Source organism: Artemia sp. Qi Xiang Cuo, chromosome 9 (assembly GCF_049724085.1).
Source record: "Artemia sp. Qi Xiang Cuo chromosome 9, ASM4972408v1, whole genome shotgun sequence".
Taxonomy (NCBI): domain Eukaryota; kingdom Metazoa; phylum Arthropoda; class Branchiopoda; order Anostraca; family Artemiidae; genus Artemia; species Artemia sp. Qi Xiang Cuo.
Window position 1 is genome coordinate 51,956,356 of NC_142802.1, and position 21,267 is coordinate 51,977,622.

Here is a 21,267-nt window from a genome sequence, read left to right on the forward strand (position 1 = left end):
CATTTTTCTTTATTTTTCTAACAGTTTAAAGTAACAGCTTACGCGTTACAGGCCTGGAAGATTAAAACTAAAGTTGATTTTTTTAATTAAAATGAGATCGGAGGGGTTAACCCAAACCTTTTCTTCGGGTCTTTTTTCGTCTTCTTTTTTAGTTAATATACAATTCGTTTAAAATCTAGTAGCCCAGTAGCAATCAAAATTCTAGTTGCCATACTGCTGAAGAAAAAATCTCAACAGCAATAACCGAAAACAATGAAGCCTGAAAAAAAAATTTTAGATCAGAATAGATTTTTCGTATAGTGCCAGCCAACAAGGTATTACTCCTAAGAATATACATTACAAAGGTAGCATATATTGAAAGGAGCCGTTATACCGACAAAAGTACACAGCAAATAATAGGACAATATAAGACCCAAGCAGCAAATCAAAATGACATATTCAATCCTAATCTGAATGAACGTACTATAGTTGACTCAGTAAAGAACTAAGAACCTTCCATGTTTTATATAATACCTATATTTCCTCTGGCCACTTCGCATTAAAAAGGTGATCGTAAAAAATTGAGAGGGGCTCATTTGATTGGACATTGAAATTTATGGTGTCCACTTTTATGGCTGAGAGCGATTGAAGGGCAACCAGTTCCTTTCCGTACTTCCTGAAAGTAATTACTATAAAGTTTTTTTTTCAGATTAAAACTTGCATCCTAAAGTCCATGGGCTTTTAAGCCAACAGTGCACAACAATCCTTCGCCTGAAAACGGTGCCTGAAAAAGGCCCCGGAAATTTGTGAAGGCCCCGGAAAACGGCGCCAAAATTTATTTCCCAAAAGACTTGAAACTTACACCCGTAAGCTCCTGGGCCAACGGGTCCTGAACGAACAAAAAAAAGGCTAGGAACATGGACCCTCCGAAAAATGGACCTAAAACGTTTTTTAAGGGAGTGGCAGTCCCACCTTTATAAGTGGTAATCTCTGTTCGTTTTAGATTTCTAATGATTATTATTTTATATAATAAAATAAAGAAAAAACCGTCAAGTGGTGCCGATAAAATATGTGCACATCATCTATTGAATGGTAGTCCCCTTTTATTTGAACATCTTACAATTGCTTACCAGATTATTATGACGCATGGTGTTTTACCAGATTTACTTTGCTTAGGATCCATAACGCCTGTACTGAACAAAGGAAAACCCGCAACAGAACTTTCTTACAGACCGATAACTATTTCCTCTAATTTTTGCAAGCTTTTTGAGTTGTTATTAATAGGTGACATTAGGAAGTGTTGCGAATCCCCTCCCCACCAGTTTGGTTTCCAGTCAGGAAAGGGATGCACTCACGCATTACATGTTGTAGCAAATGTTATGCTAGATACGCACATTTCTAATGAATCGCTGGCTATTGGCGAATATGACGTACGCCGCGCATTTGACTCGGGCATACATGCGCAGATAATGCTAGAATTACGGAAAAATGGTGTCGACCCAGCTATTTTTCGACCTCTTTATGATATATATGACCAACTAAATTTGTGTCTATGCATTCCTAATGCAGAACCCACTAGGAAAATCCCTGTAAAAAAAAGGTATTAAACAGGGGACGATTTCTTCGCCAAAGTTGTTTATTAATAGTATTTCCGAGGCGCAGTCCAAAGTCACTAAAAGCTGTATTTCTAAGAGGAATAGATGTGACCATAGTTGGATTTTCGGATGACATGTTGAGTTTTTCTTGGCAAATAATATCCCTAGAAAGTAATTTTAATATCCTGTCTTCTCAGTATGGTGATATTTGCCTTAGTTTTAATTTGTCAAAATTAGAAATAATGTTGTTCAATTGGAATAAATCTTTTCTACCTCACATTCAACTAGGATCCCAGCCTGTGGAGCCTGTGGAGTCACTAGTATACTTGGGACTGCCCATCGGTGACACACTGTCATCTACCTATTTGCTAGTCATCACACATATAGAGCACAAAATTAGAACTGCGTATGGGGCCACAATTTCTTCGAAGATAAATCTTAATAGGTTTTCACACGCTAGAATTTATAATGCTGTCCCACTGCCAGATATATTATATATAACATCATTTTAAAACTTCTGCGTAAAGAAGATAAATTTAAAATTCCGTAGAATTTTCTTCGGATATTTGAAGTTTCTGCTGCAAGTTCCACTGAAAACGAGTAATTCGTACCTGATCCGGCGGTACGCGGTAACTGATCCATTTTCTGCAGTTAATCAGTTGCTTGACAAGCATTGTGCTAAGTTGGAGGGTAGCAGCCATCCTTGGCTACCTCTACTCTCGTCACTTTGATTGATGTGTATGTGTGTTTGTTTTGTCTGTACCATTAAGGGTATGTTTTTTGTTTTCTCTTTTCTGCTGTTTTTTCCTCGTGTTTATGATGGGTGTAAAATAAATTCAATTCAACTTCTTGTGTCATCTGCAAAGCAATAATTTGTGTTTCCTTTGTCACTCTTTCTTTCTTAAGAACACTTTGAGATCTTTTAAGTAAATTTTTCCTCATTTTTACTATTTTCAAACATATACAAAGAACCGTACAAAAAGATTCTTGTTTAATTTAGGCAAAGAAACTAAAGAAGTCAATAAGATATTTTGTTAGAATAAGACAATAAATATAGATTTACTTCCTACCTTCCTCAAACTTTTCCACAAGATATGTGCCATTTTGTCAAATAACTAAAGAATCCAGAAGATATATTGTCCCTGGTAACTTTAAGAACTTGCGCATAAAAATTTTCAATTATTTTCATGAAAATCAAAATAATAAAATATATTTTCTCATAAGACGGTTTTTATTTTCAAAACACGTTTTTTAGTTTTCGCTTACAATGAGAAATGGAGGGGATTGTTCAAATCAGAAACCTCCAGTAAAGGGTTTTAGAACATAAAGATTATAATGGTGTCCTTACCATGCTGCTTAGGCTTTCCACTTCGGAAGGTGCCATATTACACTTTGGGATGGAATTAATCAGACAAATTCATAAGAGGCATGTAGAAGAATACAGTTGCTTTTAACTCAGCGATTAAACATTCCTCTGAGATCTTGCGGTAGCCGGCTAGCCTCAGCAAAAACAAAAGAATTAGAAATGCTGGCCCAAAAACTCCCAGTTGAGAGTTTTAAACCCTGACAAATCGATTGGTTATCCATCAACTGATGATGTTTGATCAAAACTTTATTAGTCACTGCAGCATTCCTGTTATTATTAGCTGACAATTTACAGATAGACATGGAACACACTGTTTCATTTGCGTTATATTTTAGAGCCATTTTTCAGAATTAAGGGGCTCAAAACCTTCCGTATGTCGTTTTAGACAACTAGAAATCGATTGCCTCATCAACAATTTGCATTCCCAGGCGTTTCAACCCTTCTTGGTCAAAAATGTATGTTTTCAGGCACAAAATGGATGAACTTGCCACTTCGCTGTGGTTTTTCAAGGCAGAGGAACTCAAAACCCCCAATTTATGGGTTAAGACCACGAAAAATTAATTGGCTACCTTAGAATCTCCATTCTCCAGTATTTTTACCTTTTTGGCAAAAACCGATGTTTTGTGGCGCACTTTGCTATGGTACAATCTCTTTTGTCATTTAAAAAAGGGCGCTACACATTTTTGTTTTCTTTTAGATGAACCTACTTTAGATATTCTACGACCAATGGTTCAATACAATCACCCTTGGGACGAAAAGAAAGAAAGAAAAAAAAGAGACATGAGTGCTTCCCATGGAAAAATGTGATTTTCCTTGTTGTTCCAGGTGGGCGACTGTAACTCTCCTGCACAGGGCTTTTCATCATGCTGACTCTTACGGTGGACTTTCTGCTATCCCCTTCGTATATAGCATAATTATTGTTCCTTTTAAGATTTGATGTCGCTCTTTGATTTCATTTAAAAGACTATTTTTATATATTTAATTTCTGTTCATTTCTAAAACGGGATAGTTATCCTAATATGATGGACTACCCCCTCAGCCCTCTATTCGTTACGCTTCTGTTCACCCTTTTTTGATTTAACAAACCCCCGTTTTACTACAAAATTGTCTTATTCGTCACCCCTAAACTCACGTATTGCACTTCTAGTACAAATATATTTGTTCAAATGAAGAGATTTTAGGGGTCAAACACCCTTCTTTTCATACCGATCTAAAGGACGTTTCATAAGAAAATGAGAAAATTCGGGCAAATAGACGCAAGTTTTCAAGGGTTCAGATAAAACATCCGTCTCCCCCCCCCCCCCAAAAAAAGAAGAAAGAAACAGCTCCTATGACCTCCACTCTAAATTTTTGTGTGCTATTATGCAATACTGTATAACCGCAGGTATTACTGCATAAGCGATTTATACTGGCTGTCATTTTGTTTGGACTGCATGTATATGCTTAGAGATGTATACGCCACCGTACGGAGGTAGGTACAATCCCCTTCGACAGAATCAACACAGTAGCGCTGATTGACTAAGGAAAGAACAATGTCCCTCTTATGTGTTTTTGTAACCAGCCACTTTACATAAAATAGATGGTATTAGAAATATAGGAGAAGGCTCATTCAAACAGAAATTTAAAGTTCTAGTGACCTTTTCAATGTTTGGAAGTTACTAGAGGGCAGCCAGACCCCCAGGTCTTTTCCATGGTATCAGATAAAAAAAAAATTAGATGGCCGTTTCCTTCAGAATGATTAAAAGGGCGCAAAAAATGAGGTTCAAGTGGGGATAAAGCTCAAATAGATCCGAAGATAAGGGCCCCAAATTGTATCAAACAACCCTTCTTTAGGGTTATATCTAAGTAGAAAGGGAGGGTATATTACAACTTGTTATAACTGGAATCACGTAAAGGTTTAAACCTGGATGATTTGAGGTACAAACTAGTCCTCCCCTCAAAGTTCACATCCCTCTCCATTACCAATTACTGAGCAGAAACGTTTTGGATTGCAGAAAGGTTTAACTTGTAGACGATGCAATTGTAGAAATAACAACATAGATTGTTTTACGTTTTGGGGTAAAATAGTAGAGCATTATCTTGCTTCCATGTTTCATTTTAAAACTAACAACATTTAACAACGTCAACGTAATTTTTTCTTTTTAAGAAAAAATCATTCTTGTGAGGTACCATTTTTATTTTTTTTTAAGCGAGCCAACTACGACATTCAATCAATGGCGAAAAAAAAGAATCAAAGCCTTTCTCCTGCAAAATACTTTTGTTGGCAAGTTGCTGCAAGACTTCACGTTATTAAGGCAACTAAAGTCTAATCTTAATTTTTGTTCATTTTAGCTTTCTTGTACTCATTCAGACAACTTTGTTCAATTTAACTTTCATTTTATTATATGACTTTATTTCTGATCGTTTTTTTGGCATCTTTTAGATTAATTACTTAAAAGAAGCACTATAACGTTCTGTTTCCGTTCAAAGTCTCTTTCCTGGCATTCTATGGTCACTGCTTCTATTCAATAGCTCCTGGTGCAAAAATAAATAAATAAATAGTATGCATCCTGAATGACCATCCTTCTTGGGAAAACATAAACTTCAAATTGTTGTACAGGGCTAGAAACCTCTATTACGCCTATTACACAGTTCACAGATATGCTGAACTATAAATGTAATTATCATCAAGATAACTCTCCTTTTGGGAGAGGAAGGAGCTTCCCACTTTCTAAGATTGCGTAAGCTTTTTAATGTTATTAACATTTAATGCAGCATCTTAAATGAAAGTAAGATACTTAGAATTGCCATAAAAAGCAAATTCTTTGGGAGCATATTATTTTTATAAAACGTGTTTTATGGTTTAAACTTCAATCGACAAGTGTCAATCTTCACTTATTATTCAATATTATTAATGATCTGAAAAGTCTTTAACTTAAATGTAGTAGAAGAAAAATCAAGGGTATCCTAACAACTCAAGATCTAATTTTACAAATTTACTTACCATAAACAAAGGTTTTCAAAGAAGTACAATCTTGAAACTTTGGAATAAAGACATCAGGCTGTTTTGTAATGCATAGTTGTAAAGAATAAAGCAATGTCTTCAATTTATCTAATTGATCTGTTGTCTTTGAAAGTAACTCGACTCGAAGAATTTTGAATGATTCGTAGAATGACTCATAATATCGCTTATGAAGAACATCACTAGTTGTTGAAACCTCCATTTTATAAATTGCATCTCATTCCAAAAATATTCCTGTAAATCAAGTTTTCTTGAAACCATGGTGTTACAAAACCACATCTAAGGAAGTAGTTTTCAATGAAAAAAAGAAAATAAAAAACACTCAAGGTGTTGTCTAGAGATTTTGATAGTCTGTAAACTGTCTTTTGACTTTCACTTGAAGTATCGTAATTGTTAATGTTATAAAAGAAAAGATATCGAAAATATATCTTGTTTCAATAGAAAACAAATAACACTCTGGCCTTCAGAATACTTAGGTGTGTTAGTCAAGCTCTTGTTTTTGGAAATGTCTGTTGCTTTAAGTTTGAATAGATTATTTATTGTAATTTATGTGTTTTGGGGGGTCATTTATTTAATAACAGCAATGTCTGTTTGTTGTACGCTTGATCATTTTTTCCTGACTTCATTTCTGCTTGTCTTTGGTTTAATGTAGCTCTTACGTTTTCTTTAAAAAAAACATCCAATTTGGGGAAACAATTTTTTTTTTTACTAATTTCTGTTTGCTTTGATTAATGTGGTTACTTTATTGGTTAATAAAAAGAATACTTGTAAAACTTTTTATTAGTTTTTCTGAACAGGAATTAATATTTTTGCTTGCTATTAAAATCTTGGAGAAATTTTTGCAACAAATTTCGACATTAGATAGATAGATTTATTGGAAAAAAGACTATCACAAACCCTAATGGGCCAAATTCGCATTTATCAGTAAAAAAAATAAAAAAAATAACAAAATAACAGAATAACAACATACAGTTACCACTGTAACGAAACACAACAGGTAACAGTCAGAAAATACAAAATACAGAAGTCATAAATATAAGTCATAATTATAAAATAATTTATAAGTCATAATATAAAAAGATAAAAAGAATAACAGATAAAATAACCAAATTTTCAAAAATTTAAAACAATGTATACAAAACAATTAAAATTTTTGGCAAACTTACGGGTCATGATTTTGGTTGATTTTATTTGTGAAAAAGAGAATAAAAGTTTTCTTTTATAACATGAGGTAGAAAAGGGTATGGGAGAAATGATGGGGATGGGTTGGGATGCTATACGGGGGTGGCGATTTCTTCCGGGCGAGTGGCGGCCAGGAAAGAGCTTTTGAGCACGGGGGTTTATTTGTGCTGACTTCCCGAAACGGAGGCACAAATTTATTCTTCTGGACTCGAGGGTATCAAGTTTTGAAGTTTTAAGGAGGCATGAATATGGGATCTTGCCTTCCTTATTAATAATCCTCAGGGCTCATTTTTTAATATTTTCGATTTTTTGGTTGCTACAATTGAGAGGCCCAGATACCAGACAGGACAAGCTTACTCGACCAAAGGACTTACAAAAGTAATATATACCTTTAGTAAGTGAGATGGGGGGCAACTAAATATATTCAGAAGTTTCAGAAGAGAAAGTGTCCTACTTTAAATCAGAAGTTATGGTAACATCTAGGAGTTTAAAGGAAGTAGCTGAAATCTCAGGAGGAATAGGATGAAGGAAAAGGGAAGGGACTTAAGGAAACTGAAAGATACTATGGTGGATTTACAAGGATAAACCGTCATATCAAGAGAAGAAGCCTCGCCTACAATGTCATGGAGGATACCCATTGGATTGCTGTAAATACTTTTATAACACGTCTCTACAACTGTTAGGTCGTCGACAAATTTCCACCTGTCAGGGTAATTCATTGAAAGACTTTTGATGATGACGGAAAACAGGAGGGGGCCAAGAATAGTACCTTGGGGAATACCATTGTGAATACGAAGGTGGCTGGAGTAGCAATCTTGATATTTGACTGCCTGTGATCTGTTTGAAAGAAATGAGGCAACAAGCTTGACTAAAAATGTTTCGACCTGGAATTCTTCAATAAGTTTTTCTATCAAGATATTATGGTTAACCAGGTCGAAAACCTTTTGTAGGTCAACAGAAATTAGATTTAGCCAGGTGTTTGGTCTCTCAAGTAGTCTCCCCATGGAGTCAATGAAGTAGATAAGGTAATGTGAGGTTGATGCAGATTTCCAAATTGCCTAGGGTCAACAAGGGAATGGACTTGGTCCCTGAACCAGTCAGCAAGAAAGCTTTCATATAATTTTGAAAAAGAAGAAGTCGGAGAGATAGGTAAGTAAAAACAGTAAAACATTAGTTTTACTGTAGAATTTACTGTGGAAGGGGAGGGGTAATATCGTATGAATCAAGTCCTAAGCAACGTATCTATCCACTGTTTTTACTGCAAATCTCTTTAATAATAGGCATTTTATTCTCAACATGGTCAATAGCATTGTCACTGTGAAACAGTGGAAACAGTAGGATAAATATACTAGTTAAAACTGACCTAAAAATGCGGTTAACGTCCCATTCTTTGTGCTCTCCAAAAGGAAACAGCATAGTTATAAAAGAGTAGTGTCATTTAATTTTCTGATCAATACTCTTTCTAAATGCAATTGTTACCATTTTGTAGTACCCCATCCCTAAGGCTGTAGACAAATCTACAAGGAAACACTGTAATAATAAGATTTGTCTATATAACATGCAGAAACTTCCTACAAACCAGATTATCCTATTTCATTCCATTTTTATGCATGTTTTTAGATCCTTCTTAATCCTTCATCAGCTAAAATGGCAATTTTTTGCCAGTTTTTTCTTGTATTTTTGGTTACTATGGGCTGTGGTTTGTCCTTCACTAGGTTGCAGCTACTGGGGGGGGGGGATGGAGGTGAGGTACAATTGTAATAGTGGCTACCATTATATTTTGAAAGAGTGTTGATTGGGGAACCAAACGGTACTGCTCTTATGCTATTATGGCTTTTGCTTCGATAGAGTAAATAAACTTGAATGATACAAAACATGGATGAAAATAGAAAGAAGCATAAAAATCTTATTAGTAGAAACTTCTTGCAAGCTTGGAATTTTTTTTTTCCTTACTTAGCCAAACGGAAGTTGAACACACCACTGGGTGCATCTTTTTATACTCTTTCCAAATATACTAATCTGTTCCATTCCAAATTACATTTTAAGCCTTAACAGGAACCTTAAAATGACACTTTTCGTTATTAGCATACGGTTACAAGAAATTTTGTAAATTCTTTAAATTGGAATTGGAGCAATCTAGGGATTTTTAACAATTAAAAAAAACTAAGGATTTTTAAAAGAATTATAAATACTTGCTTAACTCATTCCTAAAGTCTTATTCTCTTTAACCCCTCCCCCTCCCAGTGAATAAATATGCATTCCAGTGGCCGGCGTTTGTGAAAGAAAAGTAAAGAGTTCCATTAAGCCAAAAATAAGTAAAAATACATTCGAATAATTTTCCAAGCTTAAAACTACAACAAACCACCATCAATAAATGAATTCAACTCAAAACAAACAGAAATTACCATAAATAACAGTCAAACTCAAAATGAACAAAAATTAACTTGACTAGGGCTAGCAACCCCCACGGCTTCTCAAGACCAAAACATAATTTGCAGTTTACTGAAAACAAAATACATTTTAAGTGTTTACACTTTTTTTGACTTTAATAAACAAAGAAGTATTAAGACTCTGAGGAACATATATCAAAAGGGGGAGAACTGGCTACCCTGGGACATGTTCAGGTTCAAGATGTATATCTCAGGCATTTCTGACTCGATTTTACTGAATCAACTGGCTCTGAGTAGCCTAGTCCTTCACCATTTTAATATAATTTTTTTCATTTTTAAAGTTTATAACAGAGGTTGAGCCCGTTTATTTTCTAAATGCACTGATTTTGTTCCATAGTACCCATGAGCTGGGTACAATGGGACCGTTGCATGGTACTCTGGGACACAGTTCTAAATACAATTTTTTTCAGTTATTAGGAAAAATACAAAACATTTTAAAACATCTCACTTTCAAGTCACAAAGGTAGGCACTACAGCAACATAATTTTGCCAGTTTCTCTCATTCAACCGCATATGTAGATAGATCAATCTTAAAAATAATCATGTTTGAAAAACGTTCAGTTCCACCACAGAGCCTAGGAACTGGAGGACGTAATTTGACCTCTCCAACATCCACAAAGGCCTCATCTCTTTCACTGGGGAACACAAACTTCCAAGATGGGAGCTGCCTTTTCAGGAAGTTGACAAAGTAACCATCCCCTATTTCCTCTAGAACATCACCAGCATAAAATTTTGAACCCTTCTTGCTATTGTACTCTACCAAAGCGAAATCACTAGGTTTTATTGCATCTGTTTCGTTTTGCTTTGCTCCATAGCAACCCTTAGGTCTTCAGATCCAAAAGAGTCTTCCAAGTTATTATCACAAACAACATCGTGCTCTTCTTCACTTTTGTCACTGAGGTTAAGTACTTTATTTGGTCATGCCTTTCTTTTGGCTGGTGCTTTGGCTTCTTGCACAACGCTTTTTCTCTTTCAATTTTGACTCTTTCCTTTCTTTTTTCTGTCTCCTTTCAGTTTCTGCAGCATGAATAGCATCTTTCACTGGTGTCGATGTAAGTACCTTTGACTGAACAGATTTTCTGTCTCCCTTCCGATTTGCAGCTTCTCTCTTTGGTAATGGAGATATATCTACTGGTTGAACAAGCAAGAACCTGGATAAATTTCGAAACTGGCAAGGCAAGTCACCCACAACTCCATCAGTCTCTGGCAAAACATCCTCACACGCTATCGACTATTCCCCTGGTGTAGGAGGAGGTGCTCTACTTGTAGTCTGCTGAGCTGGGAGAAAATCACTCTCTTGCCAGACATCAGTGTCAAAAGGGAAGCTACCAGGCTTCGAAAACCCACTGACAATGTTTGCGGGAGTGAGTGCTTTTGGAAAAGATTCTCCAAGCAACTGACTTATTTTGTACTCAGTCACTGCTCTGCCAGGTTGAGATTTCAGCGACTTCTCAATAGCTTGACACCAGTAAGTTTTTAGAGGGCCATACACTGAATAATGAAGATGATGCAGTTCTGAAGATGCATGTGATGGAAAGGTAAGTAGATGTACTCCTACTCCTTTAGCATACAACACTGCATCATAACTTGTGTGACTCTCATGGTTATCCATCAGAAGTAAGACAGGCTCAATAGGAGATGGACGCACATGAGAAGTGTGATGCTCTAAGTACTGCTTGAACAAGTCCTTTGTCATCCAGGTATTACCAGGCTTACCACTTGCAACAGCAGTAGTTCCGGGAGGAGCTCCATCAAGAAGCCTGAGAACAAAACAAGCCAGCAGGAATCAAGAAAGATGGAATGAATCTGCCCATAGCTCTCACTGTTCCAACCATTGTTACCAGCTTCCCCCTTTCTTGTGAAGTAGCCCTGCCAAGTTGTTTGGCACCCCTGGAACTCAGCACTTTGTTTAGACATTTGTGAGCCCTGTTTCATCAATGTTGAAAATGCAACAAGAAGGAAACTTGAACTTCAAGTACAGCTCACAAAGGTTGTTGCAAAATATATCAGTAGCCTGGCGATTGAACCCTAGATTTCTATGAATGCTGGTAGGCTCTGGTCAATGCAGTGAGATAGAGAAATGTCTTTGAAGAAAACCTTTTAACCAGCCTTCACCAGCAACTTCATCTTCATCCCAATTTGCAGGGTATGTAACATAATTCCTCTTAGCCAATTGCCATGCAAGTTCTATTTGCTTTCTTTCTAATAAGACCATAGTGCATTCTTGCAGCCTGCAGTATATATTGCTCAAGATATGTCTCTTGTTCACTTAAAAATACCCTTCTGTTGTCATAGCCAGGGGTGAAAGAAAATTGCATTTTTTCTTTGTCTGTTGCATCACAATATACTTTAGCATATCTGCTGAGTAAGGATTTTTTTTTATGTAATAAACTTCTACAGCCGCTCAGAGTGGCATCCCATCTAGATGAGCATAAATTGCATTCTTCATATCTTTGGCCTCCTAAGCATACAATGATGCGTTGGTCTTCCTGATTTTTGGCATCCTGAATAAGGTAAGAGTTGACAATATGAAAAAGAGAAGAATGACACATTGTGTGTACAGTTCGGTTTTACTGTAGTTTAAATAATTTTGAGGTAGACTTATGTAAGAAGTAAGTCAGGTTTGACCCCAGATAGATAGATAAGATATTTATCTCAAAAACATCTCTATCACAAGCTGACAAAGGGCCAAATTCGGACTTTGGAGTCGACAAATCAAATGGCTGCACTAAAACTGGCAAAAATGCTTTAAAAACAATAACAAAAAAGAAAAATCATAATGAACAATGATTTATGAGTCGATAATTAAACTGTAAAAAGTCAATTGAAAAGTTGAAAAGATAAAAACTAGTCAAACTAAACTTAAACAAATACAAATCAGAAAAAAAATTTAAAAGAGACATTAAAAAGGGGGGGGGGAGTAAGCAAATAAATACAAAAAAAACAAGATATAAATATATATATAAATTAAAAGGGACACTAAAAGAGTGGCAATAACTTAACTGCATAAAGTCAATAAAAGAATTAAAAAGATAAAAACTGGTAAAAAAGGGGGGTCCCCTCCTTTTTTCAGTCATGATTAACAGCCTAGCGAAGGAATTTCGTAACCAATGGAAATTTGTTGATGACCTAATGGTTGTTGAAACTTGCTTCAGAAATTTAATAAGCAACCCTAGGAGTATTCTCAATGAAATTGAAGATGAGGCCTTGGACTTAGACATGACAGTAAACCCCTTCAAATCCAAGATAATGCCGATTTGTTTCCTCAGATTAAACTACTTTGTGTCACAATTTTTTCAAATTTAAAGTTGGATATCCACGTTAAATAAATCATCCATAGAGCCAATGTGTCTATTGCCCTCCTTAAGCTCCTAATTTAATTTAGCATCCCCCCTTCCCACTCCTTAAGGATTACTAGCAGCTCGTAAGTGTTTGGGTGCGCTGGGACACAATGCACTAGACGTGGCCTAAGGTAACGTGAACCAAATATCTCAGAGTACCCCATTGGCATATTTCTGGGAAAAATTCTCCTCTCTATCAGTAAATGTCGAGAGGTTAAATTGAAGAATATACCAATAGAAAGCCAAGAAATTGATCAATTTCGACTGAATTAATTCTTTTCCCCAACTGAGCTTATCTTAAATTACTTCAAAATCGTGCACACTAATTATTTTTTTTTCAAAATACAGAGAAAAACTTCTCACCTCAATACTTTGAAAAAAATATCATCTAAGAGCCACCATTTTTCGTCCATGGTTTTAGCGATAGATGGCAAACGCAATGCGCCTAGACAACTTTGTTTTATCCCGTATTTTCTGTCGGAAGTGCACATGTTTCAACGTACCCTTGTCCGAACGTACCCACTTCTCCTTAATATGTATATTAAACTGACAATCCATGGTTATTTTTTTCTTTTTTTAACAAAGTGCAAATTATGCTCTGGCCTTCGGAAGGCATAGGGTTGAGCCCTACCTATGTTAATTTCGGCTCGTTTTGATTTTGAATTGGTTATCTATTGTAATTTTTATTTTTGCCTACAATTATTTTTCTTCTTCTTTTTTTTCAATTTTGTGCCCACTACTGCCAAAAATTTAGATTTCGGTACATATCATGTCAGTATTTTAATGCTGTTTATTTAACCAGGAAAATTGTGGCATCATTGATAAAATCATGGCAGGAGTCAGTAAAACTGCTGCGTTTACCGACCAAGTTCAAAATTTCTGTAGATGACATGTCAGTACTCTTGTGGTCTTTATTGAACTGAACAAAGAACTTTAGCGGCGTCAGAAAAATAGCGCCACGTTTTATTTACTTTTTTTTACCAAGTGACCAAAAACAATGGGGGGGGGGAGAGTCCACCCCATACGTGATGGCCCTGGTTACTAGGCCTAGACAAGTTAGATATCAGTGTATTTTGGTATTTAGTGTTTTATTATGTTAAGGTTGTATTTTCCCTGTTTCTGCCTTCCTTTCTCTTCCAGGTAGAAGTTGACTGTGACCATGATCTGCCAGCCAATGAGGAGCTACTTTGGGGGTCAGGTAGCCAGAATGCCTATACTTGGGACTTGGAAGAGAAGAGGAGGCAAAAGACACAACTCGTTGACAGTTCGGCTTTAGAACCAACTGTTGGAAAGTTCAAAAAAGCCTCCACCTTCCTATCATATACAGTGAGCTAGGAGAGTTTACCAATAAACTCCACATCAACTGCTGTCAGAATTCAAGTAACCTCCACTAGCCAACTATAGACAGCAAGCTTGGAGAGTGCAGCAGCCAACTCCAAATCAACTGTGCCAGCCAGTGCAAGTTGAATATAGCTTGGATTTTCCACAATTTCAAGAGGACATACCAACTAGAAAGAGCAAGACTGTTTGCGAGTGTGTATTAGTGTTGTATATTGTTTATTTGTTAGTTAAAGTAGTTTTAGCAACATCTTGAGTAGATACAAACTCTGCCTACCACACTACCCAAAGTTAAATCCTCTTAAATAGCTCTTTTGAAAGTACTTAACAAACTTTAGCATAAAGAGCGAGGTATAAACAAGGGGGCGTACCCCCTCATATACATAATAATTTCTGTTTGTTTTGAGCTTTGATGTTGCTCCTTACTTTCAGTTGAAAAAACTTGTTTTTTTTATTTAATTTCTGATCGTTTTTTATATAATGCTGGGAAACCTAGCACCCCCTTCATGGAAAAATTCCCTTCCCCCATAAAAAATTCATCCACCAAAAGATCCTCCCACATAACTCCCGCCCCCCGATCCCCCCACCAGACTCCCTCGCCCCCTGAAAACGTCTGTATACTTCCCAATAACCAATACTATATGTAAACAATGGGCAAAGTTCATAACTTTCAGCCCTTCCCCTGGGGACTGTTGGGGATCAAGTCATCCTCAAAGACATAGTTATTAGATTTTCAACTATGCTAAACGAAATGGCTGATTCAAAATTTTGATCAGGTGACCGTGGGAAAAAATGAGCATGGGAGGGGGCCTAGTCGCCCTCCAATTTTTTGGTCATTTAAAAAGGGCAATAGAACATTAAATTTTCGTTCAAATGAGCCCACTCGCGATATTCTAGGACCACTGGGTTGATATAATCGCCCCTGGGGAAAAAAAAATAAAATAAAACACTCATCCATGATTTTTCTTCTGGCAAAAAATACAGAATTCCGCATTTTTGCAGACGAGCTTGAAACCTCTACATGATGGTTTTCTGATACGCTGAATCTGATGGTGTGATTTTCATTAAGGTTCTATGACTTTTAGGCGATGTTTCCCCTTTTTTTCGAAAATAAGGCAAATTTTTTCAGGCTTTTACCTTTTGATAGGTAAGATTAAACTTGATGAAACTTGCAAATTTGAAATCAGCATAAAAATTTAATTTTTTTTATATATCTATTGGTATCAAAATTCCGTTTTTTAGAGTTTTGGTTATTATTGAGCCGGGTTGTTCCTTACTTACAGTTTGTTACCACGAACTGTTTGACAAATAAACACACATCCATGATCTTTTTTCTGACAAAAAAAAAACGAAATTCCACATTTTTGCAGATGAGCTTGAGACCTCTACAGTAGGGTTCTCTGATACGCTAAATCTCATGGTGTGATTTTCATCAAGGTTCTATGATTTTTAGGCGACCTTTCCCCCTTTTTTCGAAAATAAGGCAAATTTTCTCCTGCTTGTAACTTTTGATGGGTAATACTAAACTTGATGAAACTTACATATTTGAAATCAGCATGAAAATTCGATTCTTTTGATGTATCTATGGGTATAAAAATTATGTTTTTTTTAGAGTTTCAGTTACTATTGAGCCAGTTTGCTCCTTACTTACAGTTCATAACCATGAACAGTTTGAAAAAAAAATTATGCCAGCAGCAAGAAGGCTTTGAGTCTGCAAGCTTTATAATATTGACTTATAGAAAGCTTGAGAAAAAGTCAGAGGCTAGGCCAATCTTCTATATGCATAAACTGGCAGTTTCTAACCTTACCATGTATGACCAGCTCAAGGAGTCTGAGTGGACAGCAAAATTTGTTAGTTAAGAATTGGGCTGCAGAAGAAAACCTATAATTTTTTCTCCCATGCAAGCTTTAAACATAATATTACAATTAAAAGGTTTTACCCAGCTTTATTTACAGAAATTAATTTTGCTTTGTTCACTCTTAATTCTCTTAAGCTATTAAAAACAGTGATATCCAGGTTTTTCCTTCAATTTTCTAATAATTTTCTTTAAAAAAACTGAACATGAGCAAAACTTGATTTAAAATAAAGTTTTTCTGTTGGATGTAGAGCAAAAGTGAAACTTAAAATCAAACAAAAATTATTTCTTTGCAGCCTATGCAGTCTATATCTAAACAAAACTAATGCAAACAAACTGTCTGATTTTACCTCTGTCTGTTTGCCAGATTATGCAAAACTAGCTGTTTAGGCTAATAAAAGCACAAAATATATAAAGTTTTTGGTAGAGTAGGAAGAATAAAGAACTTTAGGATGTTAATATGAGTTTGGAAGAGATAAGTAAACCAATATAAAGGAAGGTTTGCATGAAAGTATTTAAACCAATGAACAGATCTTTCCATGTTCTGAAGAAAGACAAGTGTGCAGTTTGCATCAGATAGAAGCTTTTATTGCCCACAGAAAAGACAGTAAAAAGGGAAATTATAATGGACATCTTATAGAGATTAAATTAAAAAAAAAGTTTTAACTAAAAGTAAGGAACAACATCAAAACTTAAAACAAACAGAAATTATTCTGTATATGAGGGGGTTTGCCCCCTTGTCAATACCTCTCTCTTTGTGCTAAAGTTTGAATTTTGTTCCAGATCTTTAAGAATGACCCTTTAATCACAAAGGTTGTTTAATTAGAATAAATAGCTCTTTTGAAAGTACTAAACAAACTTTAGCATAAAGAGCGAGGTATCAACAAGGGGGCGTACCCCCTCATATACATAATAATTTCTGTTTGTTTTGAGCTTTGATGTTGCTCCTTACTTTCAGTTGAAAAAACTTGTTTTTTTTTACTTAATTTCTGATCGTTTTTTATATAATGCTGGGAAATCTAGCACCCCCTTCATGGAAAAATTCCCTTCCCCCATAAAAAATTCATCCACCAAAAGATCCTCCCACAGAACTCCCTCCCCCCGATCCCCCCACCAGACTCCCTCACCCCCTGAAAACGTCTGTATACTTCCCAATAACCAATACTATATGTAAACAATGGGCAAAGTTCAAAACTTTCAGCCCTTTCCCTGGGGACTGTTGGGGATCAAGTCATCCTCAAAGACATAGTTATTAGATTTTCAACTATGCTAAACGAAATGGCTGATTCAAAATTTTGATCAGGTGACCGTGGGAAAAAATGAGCATGGGAGGGGGCCTAGTCGCCCTCCAATTTTTTGGTCATTTAAAAAGGGCACTAGAACATTAAATTTTCGTTCAAATGAGCCCACTCGCGATATTCTAGGACCACTGGTCTGATACAATCACCCCTGGGAAAAAAAACAAAAAAAAACACTCATCCATGATCTTTCTTCTGGCAAAAAATACCAAATTCCACATTTTTGCAGACGAGCTTGAAACCTCTACATGAGGGTTCTGTGATACGCTAAATCTCATGGTGTGATTTTCATTAAGGTTCTATGATTTTTAGGCGACCTTTCCCCCTTTTTTCGAAAATAAGGCAAATTTTCTCATGCTTTTAACTTTTGATGGGTAATACTAAACTTGATGAAACTTAAATATTTGAAATCAGCATGAAAATTCGAATTCTTTTGATGTATCTATGGGTATAAAAATTCTGTTTTTTTAGAGTTTCAGTTACTATTGAGCCAGTTTGCTCCTTACTTACAGTTCATAACCATGAACAGTTTGAAAAAAAAAATTATGCCAGCAGCAAGAAGGCTTTGAGTCTGCAAGTTTTATAATATTGACTTATAAAAAGCTTGAGAAAAAGTCAGAGGCTAGGCCAATCTTCTATAAGCATAAACTGGCAGTTTCTAACCTTACCATGTATGACCAACTCAAGGAAAAGTGAATGTTATCTATAGGACCAACATTGCAGTAAAAGAAGTTCCAATGAAATGTGTATGCTTCTGATCAACTTCAGAAAGAAAACAAGGAATCTGAGGAAATTCTATATTATGACCAACTGTATCAGTTAATTTAGCAATCAGTTTGTAGTCATTATGTAAGTATATTTATCCATGACTCAATTTCTGGAGTACAGCACATTTTTCTGGAGACAAATTAAGCAAGAGGGAAATACAATGTAAGCTTGAGCAAGCTGCAAAGAACATGCTAGTGTTTATGATTGAGGAATTCTATTCTGCACTATCCACTTTTTAGCCAAAAAAAATCACTTCAATGTATTGTAAATGTCATAAATGATCACAAGCATTGGCATAACTTCCACAACCTTGGAGTGTATTAGATACATAACAAAAAAAGAAAACAACTTAGTATTGCTATGCAGACCTAGATTATTTGAGTCCTAACAGACACCCTAAATGTAGTTTGAGGCATAATTTTGAATACAACTTCAAATTGTTTGATATCAATACAGGAAGTAGAAATGCCTCTACTTCTGAAGTACATCTGAAGGAAGCTTATCAAAGATTTATTCCTTTTTCTTTAGACAAGTAAAACGATTTGCAAGACTATTTCCAAGTTGAGTCTTATACCTCACATCCATCACAATCTTTACAAAAGATGCCATATGCTAAAGCAGTGAAATATAGATTTGAAGAATTGGATGTCAACTACATTGATCAGCAGGCTCCTCATGACACAGAATGTTGAGTGTGAAAGACACAAGCAGTGGTGTCATTTGGGCAGGGGGGTGGGGCACATTGGCCCACCCAAGGGTTTTTGCCCTCCCCCTGGATTTGGAAATTTCATTTAAAATGGCTCTTTTTGGATTTGGCAACAATAAATTGAAAAAAATTTGCCCCCCCCCTCTCTAATTTTTGTGAGTAACCACCACAGACAATAGGCATATTTTCCTGTCCTTTTTAAGGATTGTAAGCAGCACAAGCATATAAACCATTGGGGATATTTTAATTATGGCAATGTGTAAGTTTCCTATTTCTTTTCTTTGCACAACAATCTTGAACATGAAGCAAGACTGCAACTTCAGAGATTGAGAAATCCGTTTCCTGTAAAATCTAAAAATTGTCAGGCACAAAATTGACTTATCCATTAAGTAGGGATGGATGAGAGTTAAGCAAACACTTTTATTGTTGATATTTACATGTGATGGGAATCATACATTTTTACCCTACCAAGCATTAATAATCTTGCAGACATCATTGTATATATGTTGAGCTTTCTTCTGAAAAATCAAAAAAAGGTTGTATCTAGTGGTGTATTGACAGTCTACCCAGCCAAATAATGAAAAAAAACCTCTAAATATATCAAACTTTCTGCATATTAAAAAGTAAGAATTTCTTCATTATAGTATTTTTGGCTCAATAGAAGAAGAGGGGAGGGGTACTTTTGCCATGGTACCAACTATTCTGTTTGGAAAAAGTGTTGATTGGAAAATTGAACAGTATTGCTACAGTTTTCCTTCAGAACAAACCATACACGAGAATGTTAGCTTTCCAAAACTTAAAGTCAAAGAGGACTAGCTTACTTTCTGTGAGGTTAACAATAATTGTTTAGCCTAGGCACATGCAATTTTCTAACCCTAAGATATAAAAATAATTATGGTATCAGTGCTACACTTCTACTCTCTATAAGGAAACACCATATATTCTGGAAACTATGCTTACTTTAAAACACTCTAAAAATACATACTAATGTTATTTCTTAACATGTGCTGATAAACTTTACCTCTCAACCCTAATGATCAAATACATACCTTAAGGTATCCCTACAATGAATTTTCTATAAATGACTCAGTAAAGGTCAAGAATAGCACCTCTCAAGAAGGAGGCATGCTACAGCAAAAAGAGGCATTTTTAGATTGCTAATTTTATGTTTATTTTTTATGGTTTTGCCCATGTTTTTGATAAATCATCCCCAGCCCCTCTCTCTCTCTAGTGCTCTCCTCTCTAATGCTTTTCTATTGCCAAAAATAAGAGAAAATGTATTGTCTTTAAGGGTCCATAAAGGACTTGAAATTGAATTTCTGTGTAAACACCTACTAACATCAACTAAACACCTTATTCTTAGCTCAGTAATAGATATATATCCAAATATAGGCTACTGTTTTTCCTATTCCTATCTGTTTTGAATCAGTTTTCTGTCAATTTTTATATTAGTTTTTTTATGCAGCCTAAAGCTATACAAGCAGGCCTAGATTTACTAATAGGCCCTAGCCTAGGGGTGTACAATCAGTTATCATTGAGTTTTTTTTTTCTTAACAGAAACTGGACTTATGTGATTTATTGGCAAAGTGTCTGGTGCACTCTGCTGCCATCCAGCCTATTCACAAAAAAGTGATTTTTTAAAACAACACAGGCATTCCATGGCCACTTACAAACTGTCAGATGTCTCCCAAGAATGGCAGTCAAGATTTTGGTATCACCTGTCTCTTTCATTATTTTTAGTGCATCAGTTTTGTTCTGTTCAGTGGTTCCACTATCCTTGAACTTTTGGGGATTTCCCCAAAAGTCTCACAAAACAGAGCAGCAAAAACACTTGGGCCCAGAAGCATCAAAGCTTTAAATACAGCCCTGTACACAAGACTGTTAGGGGGGGGGGCTGATGATTATAACAATGAACCAAACTATAAATGGACATTTAATTTAGCAATACAGAAGTGTCTCTCTTTTTGTTCTAGCATGTCTCCTTCTGAAGAGCAGCTGTTCTAGATTTTTATGAATGACTATTTTCATTGGTACAGTTTAGCTACTGAAAAGTATCTGAACTAAAATTTTAAAAAATTTCATAACACAGGCTATACACAATTTAGGGTATATATTGGACACTGGGGGTGTGGGGTCAAAATTCTTTGATATGCCTTAAGGGATGACAGGCCTATAAGCCTAGAAAGCATTAGGCTATAGAGCATTTCAAATTCATTTTAAAATTAGGTGATAATACATTGTGCCAACATTGTTCTTTACTTAGGCAGCACTATTGTGCTGCCTATGATTACAAACAGATGCTTCAAAACACCTTCTCAAGACATGATTTATACTTGAGTTCACAAAATGGCTATCTCAAAATTTTTATTGAATGTGTTTGGGGAAAT

The 21,267-nt window shown here is 35.7% G+C and overlaps 1 protein-coding gene across 2 annotated transcripts in view; it reads right to left on the reverse strand.

The window, feature by feature from the left end:
* The window catches only part of mei-41 (ATR serine/threonine kinase meiotic 41), a 137,668-nt gene that overhangs the window by 111,784 nt on the left and 4,617 nt on the right, over window positions 1-21,267 (reverse strand). For both annotated transcript variants that reach the window (XM_089094682.1, XM_089094681.1), the window contains exon 2: window positions 5,924-6,175. In XM_089094682.1, the coding sequence (XP_088950808.1) occupies window positions 5,924-6,143 (220 nt within the window). In that variant the 5' untranslated portion in view covers window positions 6,144-6,175. The remainder of the gene's footprint in view (window positions 1-5,923; window positions 6,176-21,267) is intronic.